At 49.4% G+C, this 16,902-nt stretch overlaps 7 protein-coding genes across 7 annotated transcripts; 4 read left to right on the forward strand and 3 right to left on the reverse strand.

Moving 5' to 3' along the window:
* Nucleotides 1-950: 950 nt before the first annotated feature.
* On the reverse strand, nucleotides 951-1,772 carry N7471_012470 (uncharacterized protein; the record flags this gene model as incomplete). The annotated part of the gene is made up of 2 exons (XM_057285189.1): nucleotides 951-1,607; nucleotides 1,671-1,772. The coding sequence occupies 2 exons, from the start codon at nucleotides 1,770-1,772 to the stop codon at nucleotides 951-953; spliced, it is 759 nt and encodes a 252-aa protein (XP_057131455.1).
* Nucleotides 1,773-2,507: 735 nt separating this feature from the next.
* On the reverse strand, nucleotides 2,508-3,415 carry N7471_012471 (uncharacterized protein; the record flags this gene model as incomplete). Its single annotated transcript, XM_057285190.1, has 3 exons — nucleotides 2,508-2,923; nucleotides 2,978-3,139; nucleotides 3,196-3,415. 3 exons carry the CDS (start codon nucleotides 3,413-3,415, stop codon nucleotides 2,508-2,510), a joined length of 798 nt encoding a protein of 265 aa, XP_057131456.1.
* A 278-nt stretch (nucleotides 3,416-3,693) lies between these two features.
* N7471_012472 (glutaminyl-peptide cyclotransferase family protein) lies at nucleotides 3,694-4,890 on the forward strand (the record flags this gene model as incomplete). The annotated part of the gene is made up of 1 exon (XM_057285191.1): nucleotides 3,694-4,890. The coding sequence occupies one exon, from the start codon at nucleotides 3,694-3,696 to the stop codon at nucleotides 4,888-4,890; it is 1,197 nt and encodes a 398-aa protein (XP_057131457.1).
* A 312-nt stretch (nucleotides 4,891-5,202) lies between these two features.
* N7471_012473 (YeeE/YedE family protein) lies at nucleotides 5,203-6,251 on the reverse strand (the record flags this gene model as incomplete). The annotated part of the gene is made up of 2 exons (XM_057285192.1): nucleotides 5,203-5,907; nucleotides 5,964-6,251. 2 exons carry the CDS (start codon nucleotides 6,249-6,251, stop codon nucleotides 5,203-5,205), a joined length of 993 nt encoding a protein of 330 aa, XP_057131458.1.
* A 717-nt stretch (nucleotides 6,252-6,968) lies between these two features.
* On the forward strand, nucleotides 6,969-8,475 carry N7471_012474 (FAD-binding oxidoreductase; the record flags this gene model as incomplete). The annotated part of the gene is made up of 2 exons (XM_057285193.1): nucleotides 6,969-7,227; nucleotides 7,289-8,475. 2 exons carry the CDS (start codon nucleotides 6,969-6,971, stop codon nucleotides 8,473-8,475), a joined length of 1,446 nt encoding a protein of 481 aa, XP_057131459.1.
* Nucleotides 8,476-9,054: 579 nt separating this feature from the next.
* Nucleotides 9,055-10,528, forward strand: N7471_012475 (uncharacterized protein; the record flags this gene model as incomplete). Its single annotated transcript, XM_057285194.1, has 3 exons — nucleotides 9,055-9,597; nucleotides 9,654-9,854; nucleotides 9,914-10,528. The coding sequence occupies 3 exons, from the start codon at nucleotides 9,055-9,057 to the stop codon at nucleotides 10,526-10,528; spliced, it is 1,359 nt and encodes a 452-aa protein (XP_057131460.1).
* Nucleotides 10,529-11,047: 519 nt separating this feature from the next.
* Nucleotides 11,048-15,920, forward strand: N7471_012476 (putative ABC bile acid transporter; the record flags this gene model as incomplete). Its single annotated transcript, XM_057285195.1, has 3 exons — nucleotides 11,048-11,374; nucleotides 11,462-14,050; nucleotides 14,118-15,920. The coding sequence occupies 3 exons, from the start codon at nucleotides 11,048-11,050 to the stop codon at nucleotides 15,918-15,920; spliced, it is 4,719 nt and encodes a 1,572-aa protein (XP_057131461.1).
* Nucleotides 15,921-16,902: the final 982 nt, after the last annotated feature.

A 16,902-nucleotide genomic window follows, 5' to 3' on the forward strand; every position in this document is an offset into this window, starting at 1 on the left:
TGAGATGAATTGAAGGAGAGAGCTTAGCCTTTTCATCCAAATTGATATCGAGTTGCCAGGACTACTGGAAATGGGAGACATCAAAATGCATGGATATATGGATACAAAATCGAAGAGCTATACGCCATAGCCTTCGTCCACAGAATTCCCTATGGGCTCTGAGCCCCCAGTGGGTGAATATCGTCGTGGTTAGCTTTGCCGTATCTAATTTGAAGCCCTTAAAAAATTGCTTCCCATGAAATCCAGAGTCAATATCTAGTAGGGGCAGTGTATTCCGTTCCCATAAGTAGCAGTTTCGATCAGCGTACAAACTATTCGAGAGACTCCCAAGCCCGCTTTCTCTTTACAAAGTTGGATTTAAATTAGACCTACCTACTCTACTCATAGTAAAGATCTCGGCTCCTGTTAACCTTGTGTCTGGCCCGTTGATAGGGAACTGATAGCCGTTCTTCGAAAGAAGTAGCCTACAGTTACTATAAATTGAATACCTCTTACGTACATATGTAGGTTTGTGGGTCTGACAGTGTATTCCTGCCCAACATGTACGGCATTATAATGGGTTACCTCTACATTAGCTCTAAGGTATGAACATTCTTAGCATATACTCAATGCTAAGTAGACTTGCACCTCTAAGGGTCGACGCTTGAGTGTAGATGCATATTATTCCGGATATACACAAAATTTCCGGTTCCAATATGTATGGATATGTTTGTAGCTGGAGCAGTAAGCGCAATATCCACTGTGTTTCATTTGAGTGCTTTAACACTGGTCTGAGACGACATCCCAGTGGATACACCTTTTTTTTTTTTTTTTTTTTCCTCAAGAGCATTCACGATTCCCCTAGGTAGCCTCCTCGCATTCTCCTCCTAGCCGCATCCTAGCCATTTGGTAAAAACCACTGCTTTTCAATTTGTTCCACCTCGGTGCTCTGGGAGTTTTTGAATTGGAAATTAATCCTCGTGCTGTTCATCCTCCTGCTCGTAGGCGTCATCCTCGTAGGCGTCATCCTCTTCTTCGGGCAAGGGAGATTCAGGAAGGTGCTGGCTCACCGCCAGATCAAATGCAGCCTCGTCGTTCTCGTCGGCCTTGTAATTTTCCTCCTCATCGTTCTCAGTCTGGAGCTTGATTGCGTCAGGGGTAACGGGAGGCTCGGCGGAAGGCTCAGTGACAGGTTCAGCGGCAGGTTCATTGAAAGCCTCAGTAACAGCGGTCTTGAGGCTAGTATCTTCAGTGAGCTGAGCGGCGAACTCAGTAGTGATAGGACTGAACTCGCGCTTGATGGAGACCTGCTCTGCACTCTCCTCGGATTTGATAGCAGCCTTGCCACTCTGGGGGGTCTTGGTCGCCTTGGTCGCCCTGGGGGTCTTCGGAGTCTTGGGGGCCTTGGGGGACTTGGGAGTCTTTGGGGCGCGGGGTGACTTGGCGGTGGACTTTCCTCGCTTGGAGGGTGTCTCCTCGGGCGACATGTCAGCATTGGCACCGTTGCCATCAGCATCAGCATTGTCATCGCCGTACAGCTTGTCTAGCTTTCGCTTGGCATTTCGGAAGAGCGTGTGAGCAGAAGACGCCTTGATACCAGCGTTCGAAGCAAGCTTGTCGTAGTCGATCTTTTTGGTCCATTGTGTTAGCAAAAACATTGTAATGAGTGAACTTAGGACCAAATGACATACCTTGCCATTCTTCAGGCAGACATGGGCCAGGAGCAGGAGCTTGTTCTCAGTGGCAGAAATGCCGGGGATGATGCTTTGCTTTGGAGCAGCGGGAGAAGACATTTTGGATCAGCTAGTTTGGATTGTATGTAAATTTGGTGGTCAAGGTCAAGTGTCGAGGTGGATTTGAACTTGAAGTCACGAAGGTACGATGAAAGAAGGAAGATGTACGGTGGGTGGAGGTGAGAAAGAAAAGGGCAAACTGCGTTGATTTGAAGAGGGAAAACGAGATTGTATTGACGTGAATGAGCTTGAAAACACGTCAAAGTGAATGGATGGCTCAGAACGCAAGATTGTCAACGTGACGGTGGATGAAGAAAGGGAATTTCAACCGAGTCACAAGTGACGGGTATTTAACTCCGATCAAACGTTCAATCGCGAGGAAATGTGAGGGACAATATGGTTTCTTGGAGGGCCTTTGGTTCAGAGTTGCCTGAGATGAGAGCTAGGTGAGACTTTAGGCACACCGAGGCCATATGAACAGATGTGATTTCCCCCTAAGAGGAGCAAGCGACTTGTGGAAAATGGCTTCTTTGTGCTAACACAGCCTGATACAAGTTAATTATGACTGGGCTTCATATAGTTACTATCTGACAAAGATCCAAGGCCATCCATAGATGGGACAAATGGATATCGTAAAATACTCCCGGCACGACCAGTTATTAATTCATAGCCATCAATGCCACCTAAGTCTTCGATGAGATTGACGGAGACTAGGCTCTATCGATCAACCAACTGAGAGAAGTGGGCGTCAGACGATCAATATAACCAGCCATCAAGTCGCGGATATATATTCGATCAATGAGGCTGCGACTTGACTTTTTGGATTTGCTGGTATATTCCATTCCACAATTCTGGGAAGAACGCCGATGTTTGTCTCCCCGGTTTGCTGTGGGTTCCAGTATAGAACTGGGTTGGAGCTCTGCCCTGCCACCATCGTTGTGGTGACGGATTCAGATTCTGGAATGTGACTGGCCGCAAGGCGTCGTTGAACGGAACAAGATCTCCTAGACGAACAACTGTTTGCCGGGGAATAGTGTTGAATCGCATGCTGGTGAGATACAGCACCGCCGTCGGAGGCAGGTCTTTCGCATACTGGACAGCAGCTTCCCGAGACTTCCTCGCAAAGGCGGGTAGTGCTAGATGGATGAAGTTCACGTACGGTGCAGCAGTATAGGAGACAAATAGCATCGGGAGGGCGCCAGCGGCAATCACTAAAAGTAAATCAGCATAGATGCCCTGGCGGTGTGATGTCTAAGTTAGCTTACCCGCAGGTGTGCTGTACCAGGGGTAATCATCAGCCACGGAGCATGCCGGTGCAACGATTAGACACGCTGCACCAAATAAAAGTACTGTGGTGATTCGCAGCGTCCCCAAAAAGATAGCTCTGCCTGTTCCTCCGTAATAGACTAAGATGCGTTCAGGTGGGCCTAGAAGTCTAGGTCAGCACACGCGCTTAATTACTGGCGGGGAGGGTCCACAATACCTGTCCTGGTGGTTATCTTTGGCGGTGTGAGCGTTCTTGTGACTGGAGAACGCGTAGCTGGGAGGGCTTCCTTCGATTTGGGTAATGGTGAAAGGTGCTTCTGCGACGGCCGAGGGATCTGCGACTTGAATCGAACCCAGACGCTCCTCCGAAGACTGCGCTGGGCGCATTCTGGTAGAGTTGTGCGTAATTGAGGGTGAAGCAGAACCTGTAGTCGCATTGTGCCTGTGTAATGTAGTTGGCTTGGAATTTGGACGTTGATCAATGCCCCAATAAATCGACGTCGTGACGCCGATCGCCCGGCAAAAAGGTGACCGCCTTAGCTTCCGCTCTGTTTAGATTGCTGGATGAGCTGACCCCTGCTAGTCTTGACACGTTCTCCTTTGATCTCATATCTTATAATACTGTTTATCACCCGGCGAGACTGGGCTTGAAATCTATCCATTCGTTGCTTTGATGCAGGTCATGAGCAGCTAGCGCGAGCTTTCCTTCAACGCCATGTATCCGGCTTATCGCATCCCATCTGGCAATGTGTCACGTTGGCTAGGCCTCCTTATAATGCTTCTAGCATGTGTAGAAGCATACGAGAAAATATCAGATAAGACGCTGACCGAACTTCTGCGGCCCAATAACGACTTCGATATTCACAATGGCGCTTTGTTGTCACCTATACTAAGGACCCGCGTCCCCGGCACCCCCGGCTCCACCGCGGTGCTCAATCACTTCGCCGAATTTTTTCGAACCACATTGCCTAAATGGACTATTGAGGTTCAGAACTCTACAGCCAAAACACCACTATCAAAGGGGAAGGAGGTACCTTTCCGAAACTTCATTGCTACTCGTGATCCTCCTTGGGCCTCGGTTGGTGACGTTGGCCGGCTGACTCTTGTCGCCCATTATGACAGCAAGATAGAACCGGAAGGCTTCATTGGGGGGATCGACAGTGCTGCACCATGTGCGATGATTATGCATGCCATGCGCAGTGTCGATGCTGCGCTGGAGAAGAAATGGTCCGCGTTGAAGGAGCAGGGACTAAATGACTACCTCGAAGAGGAGCGGGGTCTCCAGGTTATATTCTTGGATGGCGAAGAGGCCTTTAAACACTGGACTGCCACTGATTCTCTCTACGGGGCTCGTGCCCTGGCTACACATTGGGATGACCAAGTCTATCCCGCAATGTCGGAATTCAAGGGTCCCTTGTCGTCGATATCTCTTTTTGTCCTTTTGGATCTGCTAGGCTCGAAATCCCCGACAATTCAATCTTGGTATGAGACCACGCACTGGGCTTATCAAAGCTTAGGCGACCTTGAAAAGAGGTTCAAGACATTGAAGCAGTTCAAGTCTGCCTCGCCTGATCCGTGGTTCGTCGATACCGAGAAGGATGGATACAAGCTCTCACCTATGGGTGGAATCCAGGATGACCACATTCCTTTCCTCGCAAAGGGTGTTGAGATTCTCCATCTCATTGACTATGCCTCCTTCAAGGGCTTCCCTCCTGTTTGGCACACAATCGACGATGACGGCGAGCATTTAGATTTGGATACCGTCGAGGACTGGAGCATGCTAGTTACCGCATTCGCTGCGGAGTGGATGGAGTTGGAAGGATACTTTGACCATCCCGCCCCCAGTCCACGCAGTGACGACGAATCTGCTGAGTTGGAAGCGCTTCTCATGGACAGGAAGACTGAGTTGTAAGCCATTCTTCCGTTTACTCACCTCTTTATGTTTTCGCTCCCTTGTGTAGCCTTTTTCCCTCTGTTATATACCCAATGCATTTATTCACGGACCAATGGCATCTATTCTCATTTGAATCGACTATGTACATATTCTATGGCATTATTTCCTTTGCTAATCAAACCTCGGACGCAGCTCCTGAGATATCCGGACTTCCATCTTTTCTTCCTCGCATCATCATACACCGATTTCGACTCTATTCCCCCGAGAAGACGCCAAAATTCGACAAAGCTAATGAACAATTAAATTCTATAATTTCTATATCCCATTCCATTAAATGAGGTTGCCCAGCATGTATCCAGCCATCGTGATCAGTCCCCAAGTTGGTTGTAGGACTGTTCGCAAAATTGCAGGGCCTGGGCAGACCCCTCTCAGTCCCCAGGCTAGCCCAAACGACGCAGCACCTGCAACGAACCGCCAATCTATGTCACTCACCGTGGCCGTTGGGAGTCGCCATTTCTCAGCAAGGGTAGGCTTTGCAACCGGCTTTCCCTTTTCAACCGCTTGGCCTGGTTTCTCGGCCAAGAAAATGAACAGAGATGGTCCAATTCCAAACAGAATGATCAGCGCCAGGGACGGATCGAATCGGGATGGGTCAGTCAAGAAGGCAAAGAACCTGAGCACCTTGGCTGGGTCCGCCATTCCAGATATCAAAAGACCAAGACCAAACTCCAACCCTGCCACATAGGAATAGACGACCCTAGATTCCTCCGACCGACGGACCTTCCGCGGGACAACGATGAAGTTCGTGGTGGCCGCCAGCAGCCCTGCACCGGCCATGAAGCCCAACTCCAACCCAGATGGATACACTGGTGTATAACACGGGGTCGTACCACAAGACGGAATGTTGGATCCGCCCTCGACAAAATTCGCCGTGAGCAATGCAGTTGTGAAGAAGATGGCGGTTGCAATCAACGAGCGGGGCGAGAGACGCGAAAGCCCACACAGCATGTGTCCGGAGGTACAGCCTCGACCGTTCTACTTCACTTAGTCAATTTGTTCCTCGTTCTCCTATTATGTCCGATACTCCTCACCTTTGTTCCCCACCCCAATAAGAAGCCCACTCCCAACGTTACTGCAGCCGAAGCCCAGGAATGTGGTGATGCGGGATAGTTCGGGATCAGTGATGGTGCCAGCAAGTACACTGGCACAATGCTAGACACCAAACCCGCGATGATGGGCACATTGTCACGACCCGGGTTGAAGGCGCACCCAGATAGGAGAGAGGATATGCCGAAGACGGCGCCGTTGTGTACGAGAAGGCCGGATGAGCCGTGGAATAGTAACAGCGCGCCTAGCGTGGTATGAATTGGAGTGAACATGATGTTGATGCTCTGTTGATTCGTCTTTGGTATTAAAGTTTTCTTCCTGATGTCATTGCGGGAAGTGTCGTTTGGGGTTTGACGTATGATAGCTGGAGTATAGAATACCCGAGGAATGTAAAGGGACGAAATCTATAACTGGGGATTTTCTCCAATTCGATTGAAAAAAGAAGCAAAGAAATAAAGGAGTCGAAGTAGGGTTTCCATATTCCTGTATGTCAAGGGATATCCGGATCGGGGACCATTCACGTCGCCGGTGTAGTTATAGTGGTCCCCGAGCATTTTCTTTCGGCAATCTCTCGGTATTCACCTATACCATTATGAGCTCATTGGCTGACTATTCTATTCGAATATTTACTCTCGATTTCATCATCTCAGGCGCCTTCATGTACTAATTCGCCGTGTTACACTAGTCCCTGCATGCTGTAGCATGACAAGACAACTCGAGTAACTAGGTTTAGATGAACATCTTCAAAGAATCAGGAGACCCCCTGAGTATTGGCCTTGAATGTGACAATCGTGACATATGTAACAACTGTGACACCGAGAAAATGAGACCTCGGAGCGAGCAGCAGACCTGGCCAGGGCTCTCCGTCTCGTGAAGCAGTCGCAATCCAGCCCCTTCTATATGTTCCACCAATCTTTACGGATCTCCTCCCTTGCATCAGCTTCTTCGACGCTCGTGGGAGTAATCCTCGTTTTTCATTCTCATCCAAAATGGGGAACACATCCAGCGTCGCCGGCCGTGAGTGCTTCATGGCCGCCGTGGGAGGAAACCCTAGTATGGCGACCTTTCGGGGAGATCTGTTATATGAATTTCGAGCCCTCCCATCCTATAACCTAGCCATTCCTGTCCATCCTGAGGTCATCACCTATCCGAACACTGCGGCCCAAGTCGCTGAAATTGTGCGTTGTGCCGTTAAAGGAAACTACCGGGTGCAAGCTTACAGTGGAGGTCACAGCTATGGTAACTATGGTATGAAATTTTCTTGGTCTAAATCCTATATACTATTGCTAAACCAGCCGTACTATGGTAGGTCTAGGAGGAGCCGATGGTCATGTCGTCGTCGACCTAAAATGCTTCCAACAATTCTCCATGGATCCGGATACCCATATTGCCACGATTGGAGCCGGTACAAATCTGGGTGATCTTCAAGACCGTCTTCTGCATGCAGGTGGTAGAGCTATGGCACATGGATCTTGTCCCCAAGTCGGTGTTGGTGGTCATTTCACGATTGGTGGCCTCGGTCTCATGTCGCGACAATGGGGAACTGCGTTGGATCATGTGCTGGAGGCTGAAGTAGTTCTGGCTAATTCGAGCATTGTGACAGCGTCGGACACGCAGAACCAGGACATTTTCTGGGCTATCAAAGGTGCGGCCGCCAGCTTTGGCATCGTCACTCAGTTCAAAGTTCGCACTCAGGAAATCCCCAAGGGTGCTCTGCAATACACGTATACATTCAGCCAAGGAAACGTACTTGACAAAGTCAAACTCTTCCAAGCCTGGCAGTCTATCATTGCAAAGCCTAATATTACGCGGAATTATTCCACCGAGCTCACAATATTCCAGGATGGCATCGTGATTACGGGCAGCTTCTTCGGAACCAGAGAGGAGTTCCATGATTTTGAGCTGGAAAACAATCTCCCAATCCAAAACATGGGCAATATAGCATACATCACGAACTGGCTAGCCTTAGTAGCCCACGCGGCTGAGAATTACCTGGTCTCGATCGGCGGAGCCTTACTCACTTCGTTCTACTCCAAGTCAGTATCGTTCACAGTCGACGAACTGTTCACCGAACACGGCCTGGTCGCCTTATTCACATACCTCGACACCGCACCGAAGGGCAGTGAAAACTGGTGGGTTATTTTCGATCTGGAAGGTGGTGCAACCAACGATGTTCCTATGAATGCCACGGCGTATTTTCACCGTGATGCTGTCATGTGGATGCAATCGTATGCTGTTGTCGGTTTTGAGCCTCCTGCATTCATTGCCAGGAGATTCCTTGATCGCTTGCATCAGGTTGTGATAGAAAATCGACCACCCGGTCCTCTGCGTTCCTATCCGGGATATGTTGATCCTTACCTCAAGGATGGTCAGATGGCATACTGGGGATCCAATCTTGGACGGCTCCAAAGTATCAAGACTCTCATTGATCCGAATGATGTCTTCCACAATCCGCAGAGTGTGGCTGTTAATCCCATTATCAAGTCTCACAATTAGGGTTGCTTGAGGGAGAAACCGGGTGCCAGTTTCATATGTTTTATTGACACCAGAGCGGGTAATGCGATATAGTCTTCAAATGTTGTTAGTATTGATTTTATTATATTTCATGCGCATGTAGTCTAAATTGAAACAAAACTAGGGTTTGAATATTATTATTCATGAAAAGGTTAGATTTGATTTCAAAAAGGTAATCAGCCGTAAATATATAATTGACGTATGGATGACTTGGTCAATTTGCTAGAATTTTTTCTTCTTTGGCATTTGTTCCCTTCACATGTAATCTCACGCTATATAATATGCAAGTTAGTATTCATTTGATATTGTTACTAGCATTTTCCATTGAGTCTCCTAATATCTTTGACATCGTTGGCCCTGCCAAACCTTCCAATTTTGGAAGTCAAGCTTGTTACTAAGCCATTTGCGACCCCGGGGCCCCGGACATCAACTCAACTTTCCATCTATAAATTCCATACAGGTAATACACGAATCCAATAATGCCAATGGTGCGATGTTTGTCACGGCTGTAACCCTCGCTTGACACTAGCTACGACACACCACAGCCCAGGTGGTCCAATCATGAAACGCGCGTGCAGCCCAGAAACCAGCCCAGAGCATGGGCTGAGAAAAGAAATTCCCCTAAATGAACAGCGCCCAATTCTCTTAAGCCTAAATGCACCCGTCTCCCCTCCACGAAAAAGATCATCCATTAAATGTGCCAAGGATGGAGATGGAGGAGACACTATCCCGCTGAACGCATCACAACTAAAGACTTCATCCAGCCTCGCTGCCATCGAAGCAGGCCAGGTTGAACTGACTGACCATCTGAGCACAATTTCCGCAAAGCTCAAAGAATGCGTTCGCCCACTTCCAAAACAACCAATACCCCGGCTGCCCATTAAGGAATGGATCGAGCTGTACAGACGCAACGAGCACCCCGAAGGACACCATTTCGTCATCCATCAGCATGACCATCCCATCGCAGGGCCTCATTATGATCTCCGGCTTCAGTTCTCAGAGACCAGCTCTGTCAGTTGGTCGGTTATGTATGGGATGCCTGGGGATCCGAATAGCGAACGATTAAATCGGAATGCAACTGAAACTCGGATCCATTGTTTATGGGTGGGTTTGTGATCTGGCATGAGATGGTATAATATCCATTACTTACATCTTCACAGAATCATCTCATTGAAACAGCTTCCCACAAAACGGGGAGCCTCATTATCTGGGATACTGGAGAATACGAAATTCTACCTTATCAAATGGACTCATCTGGCCCGGAGACTGATGATTCTCGATCAGAGATCTCCGAAGATAGCCAGGTTTCACCGGAAGAGCCAATCTCAGATAGTGCGAAGTTGCGAGAAGCTTTTCAGAATGTAAGATCCCTGTACAACGTGGAGACAATGACTCAGTTCTCTAACGCTAAGACACCAAGCGCAAAATCCGACTCCGACTGCATGGAACCCGTTTACCAAAAGACTACACAATTATTTTGCGGATGGACAAAACAACCGATTTCGCTAGGCCGATCCGCGAAGGCCCCAAACGGCGTCGTCAAAACCCATCCAGGCCAACGGTGTCGCGGGCGCTGTCTACCTCGGACTCGGGATCACCTTCGCCGCCCCCTAGTAAACAAGAATCGAGGGAGAATCCAACACCGCAACGATCTCAATCCGAATCTGAAACCGGCCCGGCTAAGCATGCACATGCAGACGATACCTACACCGCCGACATGGAAATCCAAAGAAACAACGCCTATCCAGGGTCCAGCAACACGATTGGTTCGATCCACCAACGGCGCTGGTACCTTAGTCTAGACCGGGAATCGTCGGGATTTGAGTCGACCATAGGGAATCAAAGTAAGGGGCTGGAAAAAAGGAAAAAAATGTGGACCCCTAAACCCGTCGGACGAGGATTCGAGCCGTTTTATGTGTATGGGCCGGAAGCTGAGCGGAGCGTTATCACGGCGCGATTAGGGCGCGATGTCTTGGATGACGAGGCTGTGGAAGAGTTTGTGCCGAGGCGCGGGTGGAGGCCGGTCCTGCATTAGATGAACATTAGATGGGCATAATATGGATACAAGCTATACAAGTGGGGATGAATGTTTCTTGGAGTTAAATGTCAGCAATTGTCCGAAGTGCTTAGTGCTTACAGGACAATGCTATTCCGCATATTCCGCACATGACCATTTGGAAGACGCAATACTTCTAATCTCGGACCCCGGAGGTCGGACTTACTGGACTCTTCTACAGGGGATGTGCAGCCAAGGAGTAGATGAGTCTTGAACACGAGACCTGCACAATATAACTAGTGCATGCGTGTGACTCAATACACAGCCCTAGGGGGAAATTGATCTGACCGTTAATAATATACAAGATGATTATGAATGCGAGGTCTTTGACTCACTGGCGGTCTAAGATCGGTCGATTCCTTCTTCCCCCCCGCTCGAATGTCACTATAGCTCACGCTAACATGCACAAGCGTATTCGCTATAGTCGGGGGCTGATAACGCCTTGATATTTCTTTCTGTCGTTTTTCTCTTCTTTCTTTTTTTCGTGTGCGAAAAATAATGGCCTACTTGGCGACATCGACCTATCTAGCCTTGTCGCTAGTTGCTCTAGATAGTATACCTGCCATCCGGAGTATCGCCCACCGTGTTGCGCGCAAATCCCGTGATTATGAGGCCATCCAACTAGCCAAAGATGTCTACCGCGACGAAGATGGCGAAGCGACCGAGGAATCCCTCCGAGCATTCTCTGATAAATGGCAAAGAATCGCCATCGCCCTTCTCTCCGTCGCCGGGTTTCTGGTGACTCTCGCATTGGCTGTTCTTGCGACATTGAAGCTCGCCATTACCAATTCCACGCCATTGATATGGCTGCAGTTCGGAGTGTGGGTATGTACAAATCCCGACAATGAAATGGCCAAGAACACCAAAACATTCGATTTTGAAACAAGCTCAATAGCTAATTCTTATTTCTAGATTCTGCTCGCTATTCAAGCTGTTGCTTTCTTCACCGAGCCCCGACCGACAAGCCGATATGTTCTCGGCCATTTCGCTTTCTGGGGGAGTATCATTGCCATTGCAGTTCCAGGAATTGAACTGGGCATCTTGGTATTCTCCCAACTCGGCCTTTCCCATGGGCAAGTTTGGGTCGGGCTGCAATTGGCTCAAATTGCCACCGCTGCTCTTCGCGCCGTATTCTGTGTTCTGATACCGCGTCGTCCAGATGTTTACTATGAAGATGAGCTGGTTGAGCGTGAGCTTTCAGTCTCGCTCCTCAGCCGCTTCACTTTCAGCTGGGCCAATGGATTGCTAAACTACGCGGTGAAACACAAGACCATGGAACTCGAGGATATTCCCAGGCTTGTAGCATCGAAACGGGCTGATTATCTCCGTGAGAAATTCGAAATTGCTAGACAGAACCGCAAATTGTGGATAGCGATTGTCGTTGCGCATTTGGGGCCACTGATCGCCCAAACAATTCTTAGTATAGGAATTTGCTTCCTAAGCTTCGGACCGCAGGTCGCCCTGTTTCAGATTCTGAAAACACTCGAACTGCGCGGTACCCCCGATTGGAATGTCGGAGCATCGTATATCTGGGTCCTGGCCCTGGGTGGGTTGTTGTTCCTTGCCTCCAGCGTGGAGGCATGGCTGTTCTGGGTGGTCTACTCTAAACTCGGAGTTCCGATCTTCGCAGAGCTGTCAGCGGTTATATTTGCCAAAGCCATGCGTCGGAAGGATGTGAAGTATACAAAGAAGTCCAACACACCAGATGAATCCGATAATGCCAGCAAAGGATCCGCGGACGCCGACGATGACGAGGATGCGTTGAAGAAAAGCCGCCAGAGTATTATCAACCATGTGGCCGTGGATGCTCGGCGCGTTTCCGACTTTGCCTCTTTCAATTACATTATCCCACAGGCGATCTTCAGAATCATTATCGGTGCCGCCTTCCTGGTCCAAATTCTCGGCTGGCGCAGTGCCTTTGCCGGTCTTTCAGTCTCTCTTCTTGTGACACCACTGAATATATACGCGGCTAAAAAATATTCGACTGCCCAGGACCGATTGATGAAATTCCGTGACCAGAAGCTGGCGATCGTTACTGAAGTGTTGCAGGGAATCAGGCAGATCAAATTCTCGGCTTTGGAGGAGCAATGGCAGAAGCGTGTCCGGGAGACGCGAGAAACCGAACTGGGCGCATTGTGGGCTTCGTTCGTTGCTGATATTGGCCTGCTTGCAATTTGGGTTCTCGGTCCTGTCGGCTTATCCGCCGTTTCGTTGACTACATACGCCATTCTTAATGGTTCTCTGTCACCTTCTGTGGCCTTCACGGCTATGGCAATCTTCAATTCTCTCGAGGCGTCGCTCGCTATTATACCAGAACTCATGTCGATGGGTCTGGAGGCGAAGGTTAGCTCGGAACGTATCGACAAATTTTTGGCTACCTCCGAAAATGTTGTCAATACTGTCCCTGCTGAATACATCGCTTTCGAGGACGCCTCTGTTGCATGGCCTGCGGAGGAGGAAGATATCCAAGATTCTGAGGATCGTTTCGTTCTGCGCGACATGACCTTGAAATTCCCCACGAAGAGTCTAAGCGTGGTATCGGGTAGAACTGGCTCTGGAAAGAGTCTGCTTCTCTCGTCTATCCTGGGTGAATGTGATGTCCTCGCCGGGACGATCAAGGTACCCGTTCCGCCTCTAATTACAGACCGATTTGATCACGTTGCGACAAAGGCAAATTGGGTCATCGACTCAGCCATTGCCTATGTTGCGCAGATGCCATGGATCGAAAATGCTACGATCAAAGCGAACGTTCTCTTCGGACTCCCGGACGACGCAGAGCGCTACCAACAGGTCATCTTTGCTTGCGCTTTGGAAAAAGATTTCCAGATGCTGCCAGACGGCGATAAGACTGATATTGGTGCGAATGGTGTCAACCTGAGCGGTGGCCAACGCTGGCGTATCTCCTTTGCCCGCGCATTGTACTCCAGGGCTGGCATACTTATCATGGATGACATCTTCAGCGCTCTCGATGCCCACACAGGTCGACATGTCTTTGAGAAGGCTCTTACCGGGCCACTCGGTCAGAACCGAACTCGCATTTTGGTCACTCACCATGTTGCACTGTGTCTTCCTCGCACGGACTACTCCGTGCTGTTGGAGAATGGTCGTATCAAATATGCAGGTACCATCGATGACCTGAAGGAATCACATCATCTAGAGGATATCCTTCGCGAGGAACAAGCCGCAGAACAAGCGGATATTGTAGCAGATGGAGAAGACCGTGAATTCCTCAATGACGAGGAGACAACTCTCCAAAAGGTGATATCGAATACATCCCACCAAAAACCGAGCACGGCTGGAAATGGTCAAGCTTCCAACGGAAATGGAATTGCTACTGCACAGACGTCTACGCCGAAGAAGTTCGTTGAAGACGAGAAACGAGAAACCGGTTCTGTGCGGCTAGCAGTTTACCTTGCGTTCTTGAATAAAGGTGGCTCCGTGGTCTATTGGTTGGTGACGCTCGCGGTCTATTTAATGTTTTCGTCCCTCTTGGTTGGACGGGTAAGTGCATATAATCCAAAGACAGTCCCATTGTCTATATCCTTTATCTAACGCTTATTTACCACAGTCTTGGTGGATCAATATCTGGACGCGTTCATCCTCCAATACTCAGGTCCATCCCGAGCAATACAGTGTCCTATTGCAGCATGCCATGCAACCGACTGCACCGGTCCGACAAGATGACGACCTCTTCATGTACCTCGGAATCTATGTCGCTATTTCGATCAGTGCCTGTATAATAGGGACAGTCCGTTATTACTGCATTCTTTCGGCGTCAGTCCGGGCCTCGAGGAACCTGTTCAATGGCTTGATTTATACTATCCTTCGCGCACCACTCCGGTGGCTGGATACTGTCCCATTGGGGCGAATTCTCAACCGCTTCACAGCCGACTTCCATTCAATCGATTCACGAATCGGATACGACATTGGGTTCTTCGTGAGCAAGGTACTAGATGTCTTTGCAATCATGGTTGCGGGCATGCTTGTTGACTGGACGGTGATCTTGCTCGGCGCGGTCTTGTTGCTCATCTGTCTCAAACTGGCCACATCCTATTTGGCAGGTGCTCGTCAAATCAAACGTCTCGAGAGCACCGCGAAAAGCCCTGTGTTTGAGCAGTTTGGATCTAGTCTCGCTGGTCTGATCACCATTCGTGCCTTCAGCAAACCGGACACCTACGTCGGAATCATGTACAACAAGATCAATCGCCATGCGCAAGCATGGTGGACCTTGTGGCTGTTCAACCGCTGGCTCGCGTTCCGCATGAGTATCGTCGGCGCCATCTTCTCAACAGTCACTGCTGGGCTCGTGGTCTATCTGCCTGGTATCAGCGCTTCACTTGCGGGTTTCGCTCTCAGCTTTGCGTTGCAGTATAACGCTGCGATCACGATGGCACTGCGGCAATACGCTAACATTGAATTGAATATGAACGCCACAGAGCGCGTCATCGAGTATTCCAACATCGAGATGGAGAACCAAGGAGGAGACGATGCACCTGCGGCTTGGCCTACAGAGGGCCATCTCGAAGTCCACGATCTTGTGGTGGGCTACGCACCCGATCTCCCACCGGTATTGAACGGACTCAGCTTCTCAGTGGAGAAGAACCAGCGCGTAGGCGTCGTCGGACGCACAGGAGCAGGCAAGTCCTCTTTGACGCTTGCACTGTTCCGATTCCTGGAAGCACGCTCTGGCCAGATCTTCATCGACGGACTCGATGTCTCCAAGATCAAACTGCACGACCTCCGCAGCCGACTTGCAATCATCCCGCAAGACCCAGTGCTCTTCTCCGGCACGGTGCGATCGAATCTAGACCCGTTCGATGAATACAGCGACACAGAGCTCTACGATGCGCTAGCACGCGTGCACCTCATCTCCGAGGCCGACGACGACGAGCTGACCCTCACATCGCGGACTGCCACGCCCCGCCAGCCCGGCGGAACGGGTGCCACCACACCATCGACGGTCCAGAAAACCAACTCTAACGCTTTCACCTCTCTCTCTTCGACTATCTCCGAGGGAGGCCTCAACCTCTCCCAGGGTCAGCGCCAGCTCCTGTGTCTTGCCCGTGCCATCGTCGCGCGGCCCAAGATTATGGTTCTAGACGAGGCGACCTCGGCTGTCGATATGGAGACCGATGCGTTGATCCAGACGTCTATCCGTGCGGAATTCGGCCGCAATGCTACCACCCTCTTGGTCATTGCACACCGGCTTAGCACTATTGCGGACTTCGATCGCATTCTTGTTATGGATGCTGGTAAGGCGGCTGAGTTTGGCACCCCTAGGGATCTTATGGGGATTGAGGGGGGTGTTTTCAAGAATCTTGTTGAGAATAGTGGGGAGAAGGAGGTGTTGGAGAAAATGATCTTTGCGTGAAAAGTGTTCAGAGACGATATGCGATTAGGGAACTATGTTTTTTATGTTTGTTGTTTTGTATAGATTACTTGAGGCTGGGAAAAATCAGCATACATATCAAAATGCATTGATGCGATTCGAAATTGAACCCTGCATAAAGAGTTAGATGGTCGTAAAGATGAATTTAGGTGGCTCTTTTGGAGGTAGCTGTAGTCGTACTACGTCAAACACAAGATATACATGCGAGGAAGTTATGAATATTGAAATGGAGATTTTGATCATGTCCCTGCTATTTGCTGAAACGTCTGCTGTCTTGCCATAAGTGGGTTTATAGAGAGTCAACAGTGACGGATGCGACTATGCCTCTGAAATGATTGACTCTGCTATAATCCTACCGCCGAGAAGAGCCCAGACATAGGAACAAGTCCCTAAGGACGAAGTATAGATAGCTAAATGCGAATATAAGAGCCGAAAGAGAGGACCTCAGACATAAGAGGCGTCGTTGCCAACACCCGTCTAACATCCATTTCTTCCAGCTTCAAGGGAAACCCTCAGACCATGGCCCAAAGCCAATGGTTACACCTTCAAGTCTTGTGAAAAGGGTCAGAGATGCCTTCATCGCGTCCGTCATGTAAACAAGGTTGGTATGCCGAACGCATATATCACATACCCTACCCTCGATTCGTACAGCCCTTAAGCTCTCCGAAGAGAGAGAGCCGCACGTCTCAGAGGGAAGAGACTGTCTCATATATAACACACTAGGCTTTCATCATTCTGGGAAACAGTCAGTACAACAATCAAAAATGGTAATAACCCATTGAAAGGGCTGGGAACAAGAATACTCACAAGTATAAAACTTGGAAGGATGAAGAAGAAAAGAAAAGCGGACGAGCGAAAATCTGGCGCTTTTTATTTCTGCGGGCGCTAGTCCGCTTCTAGGGCGGGGTGGCTTTCTGCCGGTTCTAATGATCAGGTTGTCCGAACATGACTCGCTTTCTTCCGG

Source organism: Penicillium samsonianum (genome assembly GCF_028829775.1).
Source record: "Penicillium samsonianum strain IBT 33392 chromosome Unknown utg000007l_segment0_segment0, whole genome shotgun sequence".
NCBI lineage: Eukaryota > Fungi > Ascomycota > Eurotiomycetes > Eurotiales > Aspergillaceae > Penicillium > Penicillium samsonianum.